Source organism: Cyphomyrmex costatus, unplaced genomic scaffold (genome assembly GCF_001594065.2).
Source record: "Cyphomyrmex costatus isolate MS0001 unplaced genomic scaffold, Ccosl1.0 scaffold70, whole genome shotgun sequence".
In the NCBI taxonomy this organism is placed as follows: domain Eukaryota; kingdom Metazoa; phylum Arthropoda; class Insecta; order Hymenoptera; family Formicidae; genus Cyphomyrmex; species Cyphomyrmex costatus.
In genome coordinates, this window is record NW_017280267.1 from 1406589 (window position 1) to 1427583 (window position 20995).

The 20995-nt window shown below is 29.9% G+C and overlaps 3 protein-coding genes across 4 annotated transcripts; 2 read left to right on the top strand and 1 right to left on the bottom strand.

The window, feature by feature from the left end:
• The first annotated feature begins 739 nt into the window (after positions 1–739).
• On the top strand, positions 740–12713 carry Gpdh1 (Glycerol-3-phosphate dehydrogenase 1). 2 transcript variants are annotated; one of them, XM_018548208.1, is made up of 8 exons: positions 740–902; positions 3274–3451; positions 6813–6953; positions 7499–7640; positions 7865–7977; positions 8128–8358; positions 8595–8794; positions 12558–12713. In XM_018548208.1, the coding sequence occupies exons 1-8, from the start codon at positions 868–870 to the stop codon at positions 12616–12618; spliced, it is 1101 nt and encodes a 366-aa protein (XP_018403710.1). In that variant the 5' UTR covers positions 740–867; the 3' UTR covers positions 12619–12713. The 2 variants fall into 2 exon arrangements, with proteins under 2 accessions (XP_018403710.1, XP_018403709.1); XM_018548207.1 differs by lacking the exon at positions 12558–12713 and adding an exon at positions 10002–10533 and having other exon boundaries at positions 786–902.
• LOC108780481 (glycerol-3-phosphate dehydrogenase [NAD(+)], cytoplasmic) lies at positions 12637–20903 on the top strand. Its single transcript, XM_018548209.1, has 8 exons — positions 12637–12777; positions 14347–14527; positions 18149–18289; positions 18348–18489; positions 18852–18964; positions 19093–19323; positions 19767–19966; positions 20738–20903. The coding sequence occupies exons 1-8, from the start codon at positions 12731–12733 to the stop codon at positions 20763–20765; spliced, it is 1083 nt and encodes a 360-aa protein (XP_018403711.1). The 5' UTR covers positions 12637–12730; the 3' UTR covers positions 20766–20903.
• Tpx-4 (thioredoxin peroxidase 4) lies at positions 14665–17489 on the bottom strand. Its single transcript, XM_018548210.1, has 5 exons — positions 17214–17489; positions 16157–16313; positions 15785–16002; positions 15061–15136; positions 14665–14927 (listed from the first exon to the last, which is right to left on the bottom strand). The coding sequence occupies exons 1-5, from the start codon at positions 17294–17296 to the stop codon at positions 14799–14801; spliced, it is 663 nt and encodes a 220-aa protein (XP_018403712.1). The 5' UTR covers positions 17297–17489; the 3' UTR covers positions 14665–14798.
• Positions 20904–20995: the final 92 nt, after the last annotated feature.

The window sequence follows — 20995 nt, forward strand, 5'->3', positions numbered from 1 at the left end:
AAACTGCGATAATTATATTTTCTGAGATATATTCAAGGAATTTTTATTATTCTAAGATTTACATATATTTAAAAAATGGCAAGAATTTTAATGTTAAATCATTAATTTAACTTACTAAAACAAAATTAATTAAAAATAAACTATAATTCTTTAACAAAAATTCATAATAAAAATAAAAATAGTATAATTAGACAATATTTAGAGACCAATGAAGTTATCTGCAAACTTTATAATACAACATTTTATATATGTATTGTGTGTAACGCAAATTTGTAGCATAATTAAAATTTTCTGTATAATTACGTATATATATAGGTATAAATTATAATTATCATAAATATTATAATTGTAAAACAAACTATATAAGTTATAAATTTTTAAATAGTTTATTGAACTTCTATTACAAGAGCCAACAAATCTAAACATTAAAAAGAATGTTGAGAGAACGGGAGTTCCTGACTTCCTCGTTTCACAACTTTTAGATTATATTAGAGTTGTACGATAATAATTCTGCTTTTATAATGTAAAATTAATTGATGATCTCTTAATCTTATCACTCAAAACAATAATTCAAATTATCTTCACATTTTATCTCTTTCTCCAGCTCGGCTTTTTCCATCTAGCCCAATGATATATTCTTATCAACCCGGGCTCCGATTGGTGTGCAGCATGACGCACGCGTCGCTCGGTTTCGGTCGGTCTTCCCTCGCCGTCTCCGGACAGTTCCGATCGTCCCGATTCTTCGGCGGCCGCTCCATTCACTCCAGTTGCTCATCGGCGTGCGGACGAAGCGGTGGCTCTTGCGTCTTTACGATCGGTCTCTATCTTGTTTCCTCGCCTGTGTCGAAGCGTGTTTTTCAAAGTACCATGGCATCTGTGTGCATCATCGGCTCCGGCAACTGGTAAGTCTGGGTGAAAGGGAGAAGGTAGTATGACCGTTTCGCTGGACTAAAGTAAGTTGGATGTCGCCGAGGAGGAATCGTGTCAACCAGCGCGCTAATCGATTCGCACGTGCCCTTCGCACACATGCAGGAGTGCGTTCAGGAATTATGCTCAGATTACTCTTGGGTGCATTTTTTCTATAATAATATACATAACGCGAATTATAGTCTAGAGTTTCCTATAGGTGTAATTCCTGAACGTTAACCCAGATTGCAGACACTGGAGGACGCTTGTTTACCGCGCGTGCTCCGGTTACACCACGGCCGCGCGGAACTGCCTTCGGAGCTGAAAGATAGAATGTCTTGGACTGGTATTCATAGTCTTATAGTTGAGAATGTCTTATAAGTGCATTTTTCAGAAGTCATGCGAGCCAACAGAGGGCCGTATTAGCGTCTTAAGACATTATTATTTAAGACAGTGTTAAAGTAAAAACGGACTACGAGTTTATGATCGCTGTTAGTCTCGTGTGCGACGAAATTCGTGTTATAATTGGATGTTGCACAGCTAGTGTCCATTTCGATCACGTGGCGGGCGGAAAAACTACTGTTGGAAGCGTTGGAGCAGTGTAGTTATTCCGGCGCGAGTTTCGCTGGTTTTTCCGCTCGCACTGTTTGGAAAAAAATGAAAATATATTCCAAATATATATAAATTATTCTTTTTTAATAAAAATATTAAATTAATAACTGTATAATTTTGATTTTTCAATGCGTCGAAGATTCAAATGTCTAAGCTTTGTTAAAAAAATTAATTAGAATTATGATAAATAATATCGGAAAAAAGCGAGACGTAACATTGCAAAAATAAAAATTGATAATTAAAAAAATAATTTATAATTTTTTGTAGAAATTACTTAAATAATAGCGCGCTTTTCACGACTTTTATTGCAATGTGTAAGTGAATTAATCTTTTCGTTTTCTAAATGTATATTTATATATTATTTTCTTAACGTATAACTATAATATATTGGAAAATTAAGTAACTTTTCAAAAGAATTCGAATCTTCGGAGTTAACTTCGAACTATCGGAGAAGATTTCTCTGAAACTTTGAGTTTAAAAAAATATATTTGTGTAAATAGGAAAAAATAAAAATATATTCATACTGCAATGTTATTAAAATGTTAGAATGTTTTAAAATGTATTTTTTTTATATAAAGGCTCAATCGCACTTTTGAGGGATGCAACATTTTTTTGGAGAAAATCGGTTATTGTCTTTAATGACGAATAATATTGTCAAAATTATATTTATTATACACATCGAACGTTTCGGTTAAATTTTAGTCATTTTTAGCGCAGAAAAAATATAAATTATATTATATTTTATCTCGTAATTTGTTACGCAGAATCCAGTAATCGATCTACAATACAATATAAAAAATAAAAAAAATGTCTGAAATAAAAGTTGAATGATAAAATCATTCACTCAATAATTATAATTTAAAAAGAACTTTGTAAATTTTTATTTACTATACTTATTATTGATTTAATAAGGATTATTATTGACTTAAGAAAATCTTTTTAAATATTAATTATGAAAATAAATCATTTTAAATAACAATAAATATTGTAACAATTATTTTTTATTTTTCATTAATAAACGTTTGTTTGGGATGTAAGTATCTCAGTAGTAATCTTAATAGTGGATTTCATATGTACTTTTTTTTTTATGTAAGAACAAATCTTTTATCTTAATTATACCGTTTATAAGTATCCCGATATAATATCCTGATAGCAAGCAAACGTTATTGTCATCATATTGACGTCAAAATGTCGTCATTAGTGTCGTCATAAGCGTCATTTATTGTCAAAATGATGATAAATAACATTAGCTTGCTATCTGTGTATTATATAATACACAGATAGCATTGGGAGTACAAATTAGTTCGGTCCGTTTTCCAAAGAGACGAGTCATTTTTTCGAGATGGAATTCGGAAATTGCCTGAGAGATGGGAAAAAGTAGTAGCCAGCGATGGACAATACTTTAATTAATCTGTTCATTCATTTTTTTTAAACAAATGCATTTTTGAACACAAAAAACGGACCGAACTAATTTGTACACCTAATATTATACTATTGTATATTAAAAGTATTATTATGTACTATAAATATACGAATATATACATATGCATATACATATATATTATATATAAAATAAACTGTATAATTATATACTTATAAATAAATTATTAGAGTTTTAATATAAATCAGACAAAATAGAGATTATAAGTCTCTAATTGTAAGTCAAAGGTCGATTAATATGCAAAGAACGTTGATTTCACTTATCTCACGTTTGACCATTCGATTACGATACTAATCGCAATTATGAATTTGTAGGGGTTCGGCTATCGCAAAAATAGTTGGCGCAAATGCAAAAAAACAGAGTAGTTTCGCCGATCGAGTTACCATGTACGTTTATGAGGAAATTATCGACGGTAAGAAGCTGACAGAAATTATCAACCAGACTCACGAGAACGTCAAATATCTTCCAGGACATAAGCTTCCTGAGAATGTGGTAAGATATTTTTAACACATTGCCTGCCCGTTTTGTATTTAATTGTATAAAAGACCATTTATATTGATCGCTTATACTGGTCTGTTAACTTATGCCGTAATCTATAAGAATTGGTCTCATTCGTATCAATCACAATCGAATGAGAACACGGAATAATTGATATGATTCATAGTTCGAATTGGAAACCTCGGAAAATTGAATATGAACATGGTGTAGTTATTCAAATTTCAATATTCTTACTCAAAATTTTCGAAGTATTCCTTAAACACTACGAACTTCTTATTGATTTTATCGTATAAAGGAAGTTAAAAATAAAGAACACTATTCCTTTTACTTATACAATTACCCTTACACCTTTTTGGATAGAAACCTTTTAACATCCTGTTTTGGCTAGTATATCACAATTCCGAAAAAAATTGCATCAAAGAGATAAAAATGGCGATTTTGAGGATTTTTATAACATACAGTATTCCAGTACCAATTTTTTCTTTAATTTTATTAATGCTAAGCGAAAATACTAACTTTTAGTTAAAATGCATTTTGATTCGTTTCGATACGATTTGTCACTTTTGAAATATATTATTTATAAAACAGCCCTTTTTTCATATAAAACTAGAAATACAATGAAAAGCACAAGTAATACGAACTGGAAATAAGAGATTTCAACCTATCAAAAGCGTCCATTCTATTATACATGGTTTCTGATAGGTTCAAATCTCTTATTCCCTGTTCCTATTACCTATGCTTTCATTGTGTTTTCAGCTTAGTAGATACATGTATCTGCATATATTCGCATAGTGAACAGTGTTGACATTGTCCCAGTTGCCTATTGTATGTGTGTACAATACTGAATGCAAGATATATTTTTCCATCGACAATGTCAGCATTGCCCTCTTACGAACTTTGCCCGTAACAATATATACGAGTGTATGATCCGTTTTTTTTATAATAAAAGTGGTATAAGTCTAATTTAAAAAAAAACGGCTTAAAAACGAAAAATTATTTCAAAACCGAAATGTATTTTAAATATAAAATTGATACTTCCGCGTGACTTTAATGAGATTTAGAAAAAAAATGTTTGTATCACTGATTTTATTTTGAAAATATCATGATTTTATTTTGAAAATGGTTTTTTTACCATTTTAAAGCTATTTTTTTAATTGTAACATAATAGCCAAATTTTGATAATAAATTGTAATTAATAAGTAAAATGCTAGTAGTGGTTTGCTAGCAGATTTGAATAGAATATCATAGCACAGATTAGTATCAGTTGCATCTGTATTAAGTTCGGCCAGTAAAGTCTGCCAATATAATCTGACAGCAGAAACCAAATGGAACATGTCATTTCGTAATTTAATATATATGATTCAAAGTAGTATTTAAACTACTACAAACTAATGTTTGTAGTAGTTTAAATACTACTTTTCATAATTGACGGCAGATTCTAGACACGATTTTTGCAATTAATTTATCATCGTATTTCATTAACAGATTTTGTTATATATAGATCTTGATTTATGTTGGCATTCTGCCAGCAAAATTTATAAATAGGTTTCCAAATAGATTTGTAAATCAGATATTTTTCGAAATTTATTTTGACAGATTTGACTGTTCGATCACTTATTATTTAGAATATATTATTTAACTTAAGTGTGATTATTATTTAATTATTTAATTGTTTCTCTCTAGTTTTTTTCTTCTGTAATTTTTCTACTCTTATATTTCTTTATTAGTGTATTTTGAATTTCTTAAACTGTTTTTAGAAATATTAAATGATTTCAGTATCTTTCCTATCAAGATTTTGTTACGAAATTTTGGATTTCGGATTCTGTGGTATACAAATTTCCAAGTCGCGGGGGATCGATCCTTGTTCTTATTTCAATTATTTTGTAGAGTGCTTATGAGAAAACAAAATAACGATTACCGCATCTGGTAATCATCGTATACTTTTCGTAATCAGTTGTGCGTTGCTAGTAATACATTGTCGATCCTGAACTTTAACCTTCGCACTTTGACTATGGTGAATGTACAGCTATATTGATTTATTGTCTTCGCGCGTATCACATCTTTCATTATCACAACTGCAAATATACACCTCCTTTCTGTCATTTATCAAGAATACATCTTGTATTTTATTCAAAACTTTATCATCAACATTTTATTTTGTTAATGTATTTCTACTCTGTCTCTCTTCTTTGTATACACACACACACACACACATACACACACATCTATAATTTTTCTCTTTTGAAATCAATATACTTTTAATTTCTTTTGGTAGACACTGAAATGATTCAATTACATCTCCGATGAAAAAATTTCACTGAAATTATTCTGTTTTGAAACATTTCACAAAATTGCTGAAAATTTACTGTTTCACTGGAAGTAAATTTTTTCAATTCACATACCTATTGAAAAATCGCTGAAATCTTATTAAAATTTTGTTGGAAATAAATTTTTTAACTAAAAATCACTGAAATTAAACTGAAAATTTTTTGAAATATTGAAATTGTTGAAATTTTATTGAAAAATGTTCCATGGAATAATTTCAGAAAAATTTTTCTACCAGATAATATATATATATACATATGTATATATACATATACACACACACATATATATGTATAGATATGATATACATACATATATATACATATGTGTGTATATATATATATATATATATAATGGAATTTTTTTAGAAAACTGCTTTTGACAGTTCATATTTCTATGATTATAATCATGAGAACGCTCTTCGTTACCTCTTTAGTAAGAATCGTTGCACATGTAGGTACAAAGCTAAGAATAACACGTCTTCATAAAATATTCATTATTTGAAGATGTAACTCTTATAGACATGTTCGCAACTAATAATAAGCGAGAACAGCGGCGTGATGAGGATCGGTATTCCGGAATGCGTTTTTGTCTGACTTAATTAAGAGCACATAAAGCATATGTACTATTTTTTCGATTAATTATTAATTTAAAGATTTCTGCTGTGAATTTCTTGTTTTATTCCACAAATAAAGTTGATATTAACTTGGAATTTTTTAACAAATGAAATCTTATAGTCATTTTATTTATTCAGTTTAACATTATTAAACTTAATTTTTATGCAATTTTATTATTATTTTTATATATATTTGAAATATAGTAATATATAATAATATCTAAACGCGGGAAAGTTAGAGAATTCTGTCCATTTAGTCTTTTCCCTAAAATAAATTCGCAAATTTCGCATTCAATTTGACATATCTACAAATCTGCCTCATAAGGACAAATATATGTGTTTAATTAAAGAATCGATTAATGAAAAATTATGAGTAATTATTTAGTTTTTATCTTTAGCATTGATTAATTTTAGATTGCGATTTCGGACGTAGTGGAAGCTGCGAAGGACGCAGATATACTTATATTTGTAGTTCCTCATCAGTTCATCCAAAGGATATGTAATACCTTGCAAGGAAAAATCAAATCCACTTCTGTCGGGCTGTCGTTGATCAAGGTACACAGAGAATGGAAATATTAGTTACTGTTAACTGCCGTTACTTAGTGTTATTATACTTCTAATTAGTTACCTTATTGTAACAACAATTTGGTAATGACATTGCTAATATTTTTATGATAATAATGTAATACCAGAGTGTGGGACAATCAAGGTACTTATAGCAGGTTGGAAAAATCATTCGTTACTGAAAAAAATAATTCGCAATTTGTAACTCATTACTTTTTAAAGTAACTTATAACGGAATAACTTCACAGCGTTATTCGTTATTTATTACTTTTTTGAATAAGTAACACGTAAATGATAATTTTTTTAAAGTAATTTTCTTAACCTTGACATAACGTCAATGTTTTAATTACTCATTACAGTAAAAATTGCAACATCGTTATCAAATTGTTGTTATAAAAAGCAATTATAAAAATAACGGATAAAACTTCTATTCCTTAGGTACATTATTATATATAATCTTCTGTGTATATAGAATTTTTGAATATCGCGTGTACTTATGTTTTATCATTGAACTATAATTGGAATATCCTTTGTAGGGCTTCAACAAGAAAGAAGGTGGCGGTATCGAACTTATATCTCACATTATTTCGAAACAATTGCAAATCCCAATCTCAGTCTTGATGGGCGCTAACTTGGCTTCTGAAGTGGCTGACGAGATGTTCTGCGAGACCACTATCGGTGAGAAAAATAAAAATTCTTATTTTATAATTAATTGTTTAAATACTGTTTAAGCTATGAGTTTAATCGCGATAATTTAAGTAAATCATGAGTTTTTGCAATACTGCATGTATTCCCCAGATTTCTCGTTTTTTTTTTACTAAAATTTTAAATTGCATTGTATTGAGGACATGTTTAAAATGAACAGAAAGCAGTATTTATAATAGATTAATTGGAATTTGCAGGCTGTAAAGACAAAGCGATGGCACCGATATTTCGCAACTTGATCCAGACGTCGTACTTTAGAGTGGTAGTCGTCGAGGACGTGGATTCTGTGGAATGTTGCGGAGCGCTGAAGGTGATAATGTTTATTCTATTTTTAATCTTCTCAATTTAATTGTATTTACATTAAATTTAATTTTAAATAATCTTTTATTCTTTTTTGTGCATTTATTTTAATAAGATTTTGATAATATATACAATAATGGTCCGTATTAACGTTTTATAGAATATAGTTGCGTGTGGCGCTGGTTTTGTTGACGGATTAAATCTGGGCGATAATACGAAGGCTGCCGTAATTAGATTGGGTCTTATGGAGATGATTAAGTTTGTCGACGTATTTTTTCCGGGCGGAAAATTGGCGACATTCTTTGAAAGCTGTGGAGTAGCTGATCTGATCACGACGTGTTACGGTGGACGCAATAGAAAGGTCTCAGAAGCTTTTGTCAAGACTGGAAAGGTCAGTAATACAAGATATGTCGGATTGAACATCTTCTGCTTTAGTAGGTTTTTTTATTTCAGCTAACTCTGGCGGAATTTTTACTTTATTAAAGAAAAAGGTTTTTAATATTTGTTAGAGAAGTTTTTAAGAGTACAATATGTCAACAATTTGATATAACATGTTCATAATTATAACTTAATATATTTTATAAATTGTTATGTTATATATAATAACGCAATGAATGTAATTTACAGTCGATTGAGACACTTGAGAAAGAGATGCTGAACGGACAAAAACTGCAAGGCCCGTTTACCGCCGAAGAGGTCAATTACATGCTGAAATTAAAAAACATGGAAAATAGATTCCCGTTGTTTACAGCAATTCACCGGATTTGCATTGGTGAGCTAAAACCGACGGATTTAGTCGACTGCATACGCAGCCATCCAGAACACATGTAAGCTCAATTTTTATCATAGAATTTTAAAGGTGGTTCACAATGTAAATATAGGAACAAATGATTCTTCAAATCTATGGATCCTTTTTTTATCATTGACAATTTAATTAATTTGACCTAAAAACAACTCAAAATCTTTGTTAACAAATCGGAAGCATCAAAACATTGCTTAGAATTCCAATTTTTTTTAAGATTCTGAAACGAATTATTACAAATTGCAACTCACTGATAAGATAAATTAATAGAGACTAAATAATGCAACGTGAAAACCATGTGTTATTGGATCATGTTTAATTATATTTAATTATTCTGCAGTTACAGAATAATTTGCTAAAATTTTTATTTTGTGATTTGCACTATCTGTACATCGGTTTCTCGTGGATCCATGAACTTCAAAATAGGTTTATAAAGCTTGATTAATTTACTCAATAAAATCCCGCATCGCATTGAACGCAATGGATAAATAAATTGTTACATTTTAAAATGTGAATATATGTACATAGATATTTTATCGCACAGAGATTTTATTCAATGTTTTGATCGAATGTACCTATAGATTTCTAATCATTAATTGTATGTGCGTTACTAACGAATGAATTTCGTTATGTAAATCGAGAAAGAGAACAAAATATAACTATTTGTTAATAAAAAATAAGACTTAGCTCTTCTGTATCCCTGTTTTCCTAGATTTTTAAAAAAATATCTTTTTTCATTAATGCATGATCAAACTTGAAATTGTATTTGCTGAGATGTATACACATTTTATACACTTATATTCGGCGGTCTTTAATAATTAATAAACGCGTTCAAGTTGGCGATGGGCAATATATAGCCTCTATCCTCCTCGCTGAACAAATAATTAGTTGTAATTTATAGATTCAACCAATCGTATTCACTTGCTCGGCGAGCAAGCAGATTTGAACACGCCTAATATCTTGGTAACTATTGCGAAAATTGCAAAATGGCAGAGAATTTTTCGATTCAGTTTAGTGCGCTCTATCTATGAACGGTAATACACCTGATATTAAACACCCCGTATGTGTATACAGATTCCGTCATTTCTGAAGATTGTTTACGTCTTTTATTAACGCTTGTATGTACAATCTCATTTATTAATTAACCGATGTTTAAGCTATTTTTCGGGCTAATAATAAATATCGTAGGAACTAGGTCTGAAGAGGTTAATCTACATTCGCTCCGTATTTAGGGACGAAGATGCATTGCCATCATCGATGATGCTCAAGTCGGCCAAATGCCATCTTTGAGGATATCGGGCATCGTTTCTTGAGAGAAGATTGGTCACCATTGGAAATCCACCATTGGGAACCATTGGAACATTAATGATTATACGAAAAAGCGTAATGCTGGTTCAGTGACATATTGAATTAATTTGTTAATTGTCAGACTAAAGTGAAGCGCGTTAATTGACCTTGATTATTAAGAATTTTGTGGGGAGTTTTTGTTACGATGTTGGGATACATTCCGAAATGTTACTCTGTCAACACAAGTATTATTTTATCCTTGTTGTTCACCGAATGTTGAACAAGATAAAAACAAAGATAAACAACTAATAATTTATTCAGCGAGGAGACTAAAAGCTAGTGGCCTCTACCACTGCCTTGAACGCGCCCATTGATTATTAAAGATCGTCGAATGTCAGTGTTTGATGTGTATATTACATCCCAACAAACAAGATACTCGGAGCTGACAGAGTGGAGTTTTGGAATACATTTCTGATATAATTGGAATAATTTCTGCATATATAGCAATTGTTTATTATATTTTTTATGTATTTGCAGAGATATGTTATTAAGTTTGGAAGCTCATTTATGTAAAATGTTTAAGGAAAATTTAAATTGTAAACGAATGAAATGAGTTGAAATGAAAAGATTTTATAAAATGTATTCAATGTTCGATGCAATTGTGATAGTTTTTAAATTATTAAATAATTCATCTCATTGTGATTGCTAATTCTTTAAACTTTTTTCAAGAGTTTTATTTTACAGCGCATATACATTTTTAAGAACAATTTTTAGAAGTTTTTTTTGAGAGAGAGAAATTTATTCTTATGAATTAAGTTTTGATAAATTTCAATGAAATAATCAGGTGTTTCTTTATAAAGAATTATTTCGCGTAATGCTCCGCCCTATATAATAATATAATACATTTATTTTTTATAATTATAGTCAATTATAGATAAATAATCGAAAATTATTTCGTCTGCAGAGAAGTAAATAATTTGTAAATACCAAATTTAACGTTCTTTACGTAACTCTCTTCTACTTCTTTTATTTCTTTCTCTCGACTCATATCTTCAATTTTCAAAACTTCTTCAATTTTTTAGCAGAATATGGGAATTAAATGTGTAGGTATCTATGGATATTCGAAAAATATTTTAAATAATTATATATTCAATAGAGCATAATCTACTGAAAAAAAATTATATCACAAAGTTACATGACGAAATCATATAATTAAGATGTAATTAAGTAAGTATAACAAATTGTTCCAAATCAGTATGTGATTTTTTAAAACGTAATTTGAAAAATTATATCATATTAAGAAATAATTTCATCTATCCTGTGATTTTAGTTATCGAATTTTAAAGAATTAAATGATAGAAATAAAAGAAAAAAAGATATTTTTTAATTTTAAAAGTCCGATATAATTTGTTTTATTATTAAAAAAGGATATCATCCTGTTATTTTTCAATTTACGTGATTTTAAAAATTGATTTTTGTGTGTGTGCGTGCGTGTGTGGAATAATTCGTTACATGATTTACTTGTCTTAATTATATGATTTCATTATGTAACTTTGTGACGTGATTTTTTTCAGTAGGGACTGATCATGTTTACTCATAATTGGCATAGTTCCAATGTATAACAATATATATACTTTATATTTTATGTATTAGACTTGATCGTAAAAATATTAAGCAGAAAGTATCATTTTTTTTTCGTCAAAAACTTAAGGATCGAGTACTCGAATATTGTGCTTTTTGTTATTGTCTATTAACATATTCTGATTTGCAAGAACCGTTACCCATTATTTCAATGGATATCCGAAGAAATAAGTAAATACTACATACAGACTCTCAGCCGAGGCAATATTTTTCGCAATGAAAAATGAAAAATTAATTATTTACAGATTTAATATGTCGATTTACAGATTTAATGTTATTCAACATTAAGATCAATCTAAAGATGCGCAAAAATGGTTAAATTGTTAGTCAATTTAACTCATGATATTGTCATATATTACTGCGGTAGTTTTGGGTTTTTCTAAAAAAAATTCGACGCGCAATTAAGAATCTACAAACGTAGTATATAAATTCGCACGAAATTACATAGAAGCATCCAAGATCTAGCTTGATCGCTATGACATGTTCTTATCGGTATTTATTTGGTTTAAATTCTCACGGTCCAATGAGATTTGATATGCGATTTGGTACTATACAGAATTTTAAAATTAGGAAGCTAAAAGGGGGAATGAATATGAATATACATTAATTGTTTAATTTAATTTAATATATATTTATATTATTCCATTAATAAAAGTTAGCAAAAATTGCTAGTTATAATAATAGTAACGGTTTCTGTAATTTTGATCATCAAATTGACGGGTCTCATAAATCTGGGATTAAATCCATAAAATCAAAGAGGAGGACGCGTCGTGGGGTCAAATTAAAATTTGCGATTTTAACCATTATCACAATTATCAGTAGATTGCTAATTTTATCGCAACGCTTCTTCGTTGCCGTAGCTTCCTCTCAGCTGGCCTTAATCCAGAACTTGCGCACAAGAAAATAATTCACGATCGCTAAGGTTAGCCATCAGCAGACTTTCAAGCCAGTCGGTCAGTCGAATCTCGCGATTGATCGACTGTCAATCGAGAATTATTATCCATCATCAGGAGAAGAGAAATAAAGAGAAGAGATGCCAGACGCGAAAAAAAGGGTATGCATCGTCGGCAGCGGCAATTGGTAATTTTTTTTTTGTATTAAGGTTAATTAATTAGGAACTAATTGCGTATGAGACATCGTTTCTTCCCCATTTTTTTCTATTCTCTTCTATCTTGTATTGTTTTATTAAGCTGTGTGTGCACTTTAACATTTGTTGGAGTGCTTCACCTAGAGATGAAAGCTGTACCTCTTCTTCAGGTAAGTTTATATAATCATAAGTAGTATTAAATCGTTAAAAAATAAATTAATAATATAAAAATAATTGGGAAAGACTTTTGATATTTAATTGATGAATTATATTATTTAATCAAATTTATTTAATTTTAATAATAATATAATATTGAACGATTGAATGAGTAATAATATATTAATATAATATAAAATAATTTTTTGACATAATTATATTAAAATTTTATAATGATAAAAAAATAATATAATATTTATGTAATATATAAGAAAAGACTGTGTATATATATATATATATATATATGGATGTACCTGTATATACATTTATATATACTTTTTATAATATTAGTGTACATATTAAAAGAAAAAGAAGATATATTTTTGTCTTGAAGTTAAATATAATTTGAAACCAATAATAGAGTAGGCCACAATTTTATTTAATCCAATTTGTCATCTGCAGTGATAAATACGCTGCAATGCAATTGTGCTGTCCGCTTATTGTTCCAAAATTAACTCGGCGTATCGTCACACGATTTCAAGGTCTCATAATATACAGCTGTATCAATTTAATAAAGCATATAATTGTGATTATATATATATCTACGCTAAAAAAATATCTTAATTTTAAAGGAATTTTTATTGATCTAAAAACATCATTTTTTTATTAATACAAGCAAAGAAATATTTCTTTGAAATTAAGATTTTTTTTGTGGGGGGAGGAGGGGGGACTACATATATTACTTTGGATAAATATTGCGAAGAATATTACTACGTCGACCTGCCATCAGAGATTTATTGATATTCACAAATTCTCGCAAGTGCTTTGATACGCCTATATATATAGAATCTCTTCATATAGAATCTCAATTGAATAACTCTCTCAGGCGTATAAGGTAGGCTTCCACTACAAAGCCTTACTGATGAGTCCAGTAGTGGAAGCTGGGACGAAACACCATAATTATGTGATATTTTTCGCAATATATTAGATTAATTTAAAAGATTTTTAACGAATTCATTGGCTCATTGCTCTTGTCTGTTTATATTAGTTTTTAAAAACTTATTGAGCCTTATTACAATTTAAGATTTTTTTATTATAGGTACATAAGATATAATTTTAATTTTTTATCATAATCGATAGTTGTACCTATATAAAATGGGTTTGACTCCTTTAATTAAATTGGTGTGTATATTTATTTAAATGACATATATACCTATATAATTGTATAATATTATATTCGTAATGTATAGTATATTACACACATATATAGTATATGTATAAATCTATATACAATTATATAATGTCTTATTATTATATTTATTGGCATGATTATTATTAAATGACTTATTAATTGAGAATAACTTTATGTAAAGAATTTTGTTCTAACATGTAGCAAATCGTTCCAGGGGTTCGGCGATCGCAAAGATCGTCGGAACAAATGTCATGAAATTCAACAATATATTTGAGACTCGAGTGACGATGTACGTATACGAGGAGATTATCAACAACGAAAAATTAACCAATATAATCAATACCATCCACGAGAACGTTAAATATCTGCCTGGACATAAAATTCCGGAAAATGTGGCAAGTATCTGTGTCAGAATGTATATTATTCATTTATTCGCAATCGATATTCACAGTATCGATTGTTCAGCAATTTTTTTAAACAATACATTTAAAGTTTAATTAATAATTGTCAAAATTATCAAGTGTAATCTTTATTAGATAACACTTTATAAGAGCGTTATAATTTTCTTCAAATCTTGCATAGTGTAAAATGCTGAATTAAAAGCTACTCGGACAAAGTTCTGAAACAAGTATAGAAATATGTAGAGTAAACATAATGTTTTTACAATTAGTAATTAGTAGTAGTGCGAACGTAGACTTTTCCGGATGGCATGGATACACGATCGACTCCTCCTGGGAAGAGTTTCGGGAGATCCTCCTCCTTCACTGTCGGTAGAATCATTACTTTCTCACCAGGCTGCAATATCGCATAATTAAATTGGTTAAAAACTTTCGTCGTAAATTAACGCCATTTCATCATAATTGAATCAGATACTATCACAAATAGCATGCAATGTATGTAATATGAAAGGTATAAAATTGAGACTCACCACCCAGTTAGCGGGAGTTGCTACTTCCGGCCTTCTGTCGACGAGCTGCAGCGAGTCGATTACACGTAATATTTCGCTAAAGCGATAATAACATTGATTAATATAATCATGGGCGTAGCAAGGATTTTGTTTGAGGGGAAGGGCAATATTAGAACTGAGACACTTTTGTTATTTAAGTATTAGTTAACAATTTTAAGAAAAAAATAAAGTGAATTAGTAAATTAAATGTGTGTTCTTTCGCGCGGGGGAGGAAAGTAATCGTTGAATTGTATGGATTATTGGATGGACTTCTTTTATTTTATATTATTTTTAATTAATTACTATAAATAAATGGTACATATATTAATTTAGTAATTTACTTCACTTTTCTTACAAAATAGTAAATTAATTCTTTGAACTAGAAAAACTTACATTTATAAGAATAGTCGTGTTGGACTTTCAGAAAATCTTTTTAAAACTTCCATCTTCAATTCTTTCTCTTTTCCAAATTAACTTTTGTAAATATACTCATTAATACTCACTGTAAATACTCTTTTTGGAAAACATTCATGAATTTTAAAATTATCTTATTGTATTATTTGTAATTATTTTTATTCTAAAAGATTTGGGGAGACCGTGAATATATGTATATACAATAGTAAATTTAAACAAATACTCAGTATATGTATACAAAATTCTACAATGTTCACAAACGCGAATATAGTGCAGTATTTGGTTAACTCACTCGACGTTGCGTCCAGTAGAGGTCGGATATTGCATAGAAAGTCGCAGACGATGATCCGGACTGATAATATACAGAGATCGAACGGTCTGAGCGGTTTCTGGATCGTTCTTGCTCTGTTCATCGATCATGTCCAGCTGCACAGCAAGTTTGCGATCAGGATCAGCGATTATGGGATAAGGAAAAGCGCCAGGAATGTCCTTGCAGTACGATTTAATATCCTGCAACAGAAATTAGGAATTATAATGGAAAATGAAGTAACGAAAAAAATTAACCAGAATTAATTCAAAAATGGGAAAAAAAGAAACAGATAAGCACACAGATTCTGGACAAATATTAGGAATAGCATTAAATGTAGAATTCAAAGATGCTTACATTGACCCAGTCTACATGGTCCTTAAGTTTGTCAACAGAATGAGCTAGCAACTTAGTGTTACGTTTTGCGAAGTGCGTTTGATGCACCGCAATACGACCCAGTTCAGTGGTGCATACTGGGGTAAAGTCTGCAGGATGGGAGAACAAGACCACCCATCTGCGAAGAATAAATAATCATAAAAAAATCCAACATACTCAAAAACTTATATCGTAATAGTATTAAAAAGTATTAAATTAAATGTACCTATATCTAATTATATGGTATCTCTATACATTATACTCATATTTACACATATAATTATAATATTTATATTTTGTTTAAAAATTATTTATAATTATTTATAATTATTTAAATTATTTATAATTTCAGGTATTTAGCTAAATTTTCAGACATTTCAGCAAAATCGTTTTTTCCATTTCATAAATTAATAACTGTTAGGAAATTACAATAATGTACAAATAACAGATATATTTTCAACAACCTGTTGTTGACTTTTAATTACACTAGAAGGATTTATTCTTGGATGCACTTTGTTATGAACTACGCAATGGATAAATGCAAATCCAGCTGTTTATTATTCGTGCCGGTTCTAAGATGATGCGTTTCGCAATCCCCGGATATGTTTGTCGGTAGACAGTTATCTCGGAAAAGTAAAAAGCTGATAAGATTTCTCGCACATCTAAAATTGAATTTGCAATCGGCGATTTGCATTTGGCGTAACTCGTATTTTTTTATACTATATGTAAATTTTGTTATATCTAGTGCGATACAGACTTTTACATTGAACTTGATTGCATAACAAAGTCAAGTCCATGATTAATATTAACGATGATAAAATTTCGCGAAGAACTTTTGTCTATTTCTGTTGTGTTTTTAATACATTTTCAAAAAGTTTAAAAAAAACTAGCTGGAATATTCAAAAATATGTGAGACAATTAAGTGAACAGAGTAATGTGTAATGTGTCACTTTTTGCTGATTAATAAATATTAAACGTACATATGTCATAATAAATAAAATATTACATGTAATATACATATAATATGTATGCCACTCACGATTTGCCTTGCCAATCGTAAAAGTCAATAGGACCTTGCGTGGTATCGACTTTAAAATTCGGTACGATAGTGTTCAGCCTCATTGTCGCTTTGTCCTTGAATACTTATTGGGAGAATTACACGTACTGGTCTGTCTCGGTGAGAGGTTTGCCGAGCACTGATGACTTGGACTTGACAGCCAATTACATATTACGCTTGTCCGTGCGCTTTATATATGGCACCCAGTTTCTATAATATGATGCAAAACGCTCGTTCAAACGTTACATTTTGCGTTATATCCATCGCAGATATCGTATCTCCATATTCGATCTTACTGATATCGGATGAATAGACGTTACTTCTTTGACACTGATATGAATGAATTTCTTTTTACAAAAATGGGAAGTCTAAGAAGGAAGAAATTTCTATCGCTTAAAAAGCAATAAAAATGAATTAAAGATATTCCGAAAAACATATGAAAACTTATCGAGTTATCGTCCAATTGATATCGTATTGCGTCAGCCCATCCACCGTGTTTCCTATACACCGAAAAAAAAGATGTATCAACAGCATTATCTTAACTAAAAATAATTTTGTTAATTCAATAACATGTGCTATTAATGAAATAAATACTTACGCTCTTGTTTTAATGAAATTTCATTTGTTTCATCACCTACATTAAATTGTTAGTCAGTTTTTTGCAGTGATATTATTGCAATAGTTTAATAGAGCTTGAGTTTTAAGTTAGAAAAAATTCGGCGTGTAGTTAAAAAGATTACATTATACATATATATATATATATAGTGTATAAGTTCACAAGCAATTATACATAGAAGCACCCGAGATCCAGCTTAATCGTCTTGTTTCTCATTGGTTTTATTTCTTACGGTACTATAAGATTTAATATTGTGTCTATCGAATTATCTTTCTATAAAATTTTCTGGATATTCTTTCAGGTCGCCGTGCCCGACGTTGTAGAGGCAGCAAAAGATGCCGACATACTCATTTTCGTTTTGCCACATCAGTTTATTCGCACGTTGTGCTCAACGCTATTGGATAACATAAAACCAACTGCAGTTGGACTTTCTCTCATCAAGGTATGTTAGCTCTTTTTGTTTTTATGTTCTTAGATTAAGTTAGCCAATTGAATTAAAGGGTTTTGGTCGAGGCGAAGGAAACAGTATTGAGTTAATTTCCAAGATCATCGAAAAGCAATTGAGAATACAATGCAACGTTCTAATGGGTGCCAACTTGGCCAATGAAGTCGCCGAGGAGAAATTCTGCGAAACCACGATCGGTTAGTATTTTCGTAACTTTACAATTTGCATTCAAGAATATATGGTAGCCTTTCTGGATTTTCTATCCGTTTTCTATTATAACGTTTTCTACGTATCTATAATAATGTTTTACAACTTAAAAATGTACTATTATATGAAACGCATATATGAATCGAGTGCTATCTGGATAAAAGAAGGTTTACTTTGTTAAAATTGTTGTATAATTAATTTCTGAAGAAAACTTTTAGAATTTAAAGGAGTTTAAAGTATTTTTTTAGAAACGTTTATAAATTCAAAATAATAAAAATTCTTAAAAATATGTTACCAGATTATTATAAGAATATTTTTATTAGGGTATCATTCAGAGCTTAGAAAATTATAGGGTGCAAGGACAAAAGATTGGCACCGGTACTGAGGGACCTTATTCAAACTTCAAACTTCCGAGTAGTTGTCGTGGAGGATTGCGAGACCGTGGAAATATGTGGAGCTCTAAAGGCAAGTACAGTTTATTTTCAGAGTAAGTTCTATATTACGAATTATCTTATTAATTTTGTATTTCCTGCTTTATATTCCATTTCGCTCGTTAGTTTATTAAACGATTATATATTTTGGTTATAATACAGAACATTGTAGCGTGTGCAGCTGGTTTTGTAGACGGTCTTGGATTGGGCGATAACACGAAAGCTGCGGTGATCCGATTAGGACTGATGGAGATGATCAAATTTGTTGATACTTTCTATAGCGGTTCTAAGCTTTCTACATTCTTCGAGAGCTGCGGCATCGCAGATTTAATTACTACTTGTTACGGAGGAAGAAATCGTAGGGTCTGTGAACAATTTGTCAAAACTGGCAAGGTGAGAAATTCTAATAGATCCTTATAAATTTATGTTTATCTGTACAATTGACTATTGATAAAATTTTTCTTACTGACTCGTTTTAATTAAAATTGAAAACTTAAATTATGCTCTCTTAATATCGCTTCTGTGTTGTCTGGATATAACCAGAGAACACAGAATATTTATGATAAATATATTTATTACTATTAATTTTTTGGAATGTTGTATAAATATTTTATACAAAGCTTTATTCGAAATGTTATTAAAATATAAACTAAGTACTTTATGTAATATATACCATGTCTTAGCGCCGAGATATTACCATCTCCAGATATATGATATTTATGATAAATATAAATGAATATTTTTAATAAGTATTTGACGAACCGGTGCTAGCAGCGTGTGAATGTGAAAACAGAACTCCTAAGTGACATGTAATACAATATTAATATATCATACAGACTATCAAAGTATTGGAAGATGAACTGCTGTCCGGGCAGAAACTACAAGGGCCAGCAACGGCAGACGAGGTCCACGATATGTTGAAGGCTCGTAACTTGATGGATAAATTTCCACTGTTTACCGCGGTGCACTGTATCTGTACTGATCAACTGCGACCGGCGGATCTGATCGACCAGATTCGCAGTCATCCTGAACATGTGTAAGATCACCATATAGAAATTATAGGCTTCAGTGATAGATATAGATTTTATTAGTATTCACTGCAATTGTTTTTTTTTTACGTTTCTTAAAGTTCCCAGTAAACAGAATACAACTATATTTTGCAGTGTAATATAACAGAAATGTTACAATGTTGCTGCAATATTGCAGTTATATTCTGTACTTACTGGATTCCTGATTAGTCTCCGTAGTTATATTGGAACTATACGTCATTATAGATACTCTATACGTCATAAGTCGTGAGCGAAAAAATGACACGTGAAGTTTTTTGCATGATATTTATAAAGAAAATTTGGATAAAACTTTATATTCTAAAACTACTGTCAATCGTCTATTCGATCACACTATTGTTATCGATGACTTTTAATTTTTTGACTCAAAAAACATTGTGTGATTCCAGCTTTACATAAGTTTCTCCACAATCTTTAATTAAAATAAAGCAAAAATTTCATAATACAAAATTAAAAAATTTTTTAAATAACGATTAAAAAATTTGATAGCGCAAAATTGCGACTGGTTAATGAAAATGCTACTTTTATTGAAATCCATTCCTTTAGGTTCGCTCCAAAGACCCTCTTTATGTATTAAATCCTCGTTAAATTCACAAGCAGAGATTATATTTGCCTCTGTTCTACACAATCCTTACTTGTACACGTGAACAATTACACAAAATATACGAGAAAGGTGAGACATTTAAAGCTATTGTGATAATAGAATAAATATAATATAAAGCAGTTTCATTATGTTTCAGAATGAAATTGGAAGAGGGAAATGCATAGTTCATGGAAAATACATGAATATAACACAAAATGTAGAACCAGTCTATGACATCAAGAAATGATTTAGCTACCAAAGGCTTGTACATAATTTGAACGTCCCCATTATCACTGTAAATAAAGATTAATTATGAAATGAAATAGTGTTTTTTCTATCAAAGCCACTAAACATGTGTATTTTTATGATATATGATACACTATTTACAAATTTTAATCTTAAATGATTAGATGTC

Excerpts from the sequence above, each read along its gene's own strand:
- Gpdh1 (XM_018548208.1), top strand. The coding sequence starts at position 868 with ATGGCATCTGTGTGCATCATCGGCTCCGGCAACTG. Across the intron at positions 6,954-7,498 it reads TCGGGCTGTCGTTGATCAAG|GGCTTCAACAAGAAAGAAGG; the intron begins GTACACAGAGAA and ends TATCCTTTGTAG. Across the intron at positions 8,359-8,594 it reads CTTTTGTCAAGACTGGAAAG|TCGATTGAGACACTTGAGAA; the intron begins GTCAGTAATACA and ends TGTAATTTACAG.
- LOC108780481 (XM_018548209.1), top strand. The coding sequence starts at position 12,731 with ATGCCAGACGCGAAAAAAAGGGTATGCATCGTCGGCAGCGGCAATTG. Across the intron at positions 18,490-18,851 it reads ATTCTGCGAAACCACGATCG|GGTGCAAGGACAAAAGATTG; the intron begins GTTAGTATTTTC and ends AGAAAATTATAG. Across the intron at positions 19,324-19,766 it reads AATTTGTCAAAACTGGCAAG|ACTATCAAAGTATTGGAAGA; the intron begins GTGAGAAATTCT and ends TATATCATACAG.
- Tpx-4 (XM_018548210.1), bottom strand. The coding sequence starts at position 17,296 with ATGAGGCTGAACACTATCGTACCGAATTTTAAAGTCGATACCACGCAA. Across the intron at positions 16,003-16,156 it reads ACCATGTAGACTGGGTCAAT|GATATTAAATCGTACTGCAA; the intron begins GTAAGCATCTTT and ends TTTCTGTTGCAG. Across the intron at positions 14,928-15,060 it reads CAACTCCCGCTAACTGGGTG|CCTGGTGAGAAAGTAATGAT; the intron begins GTGAGTCTCAAT and ends GCGATATTGCAG.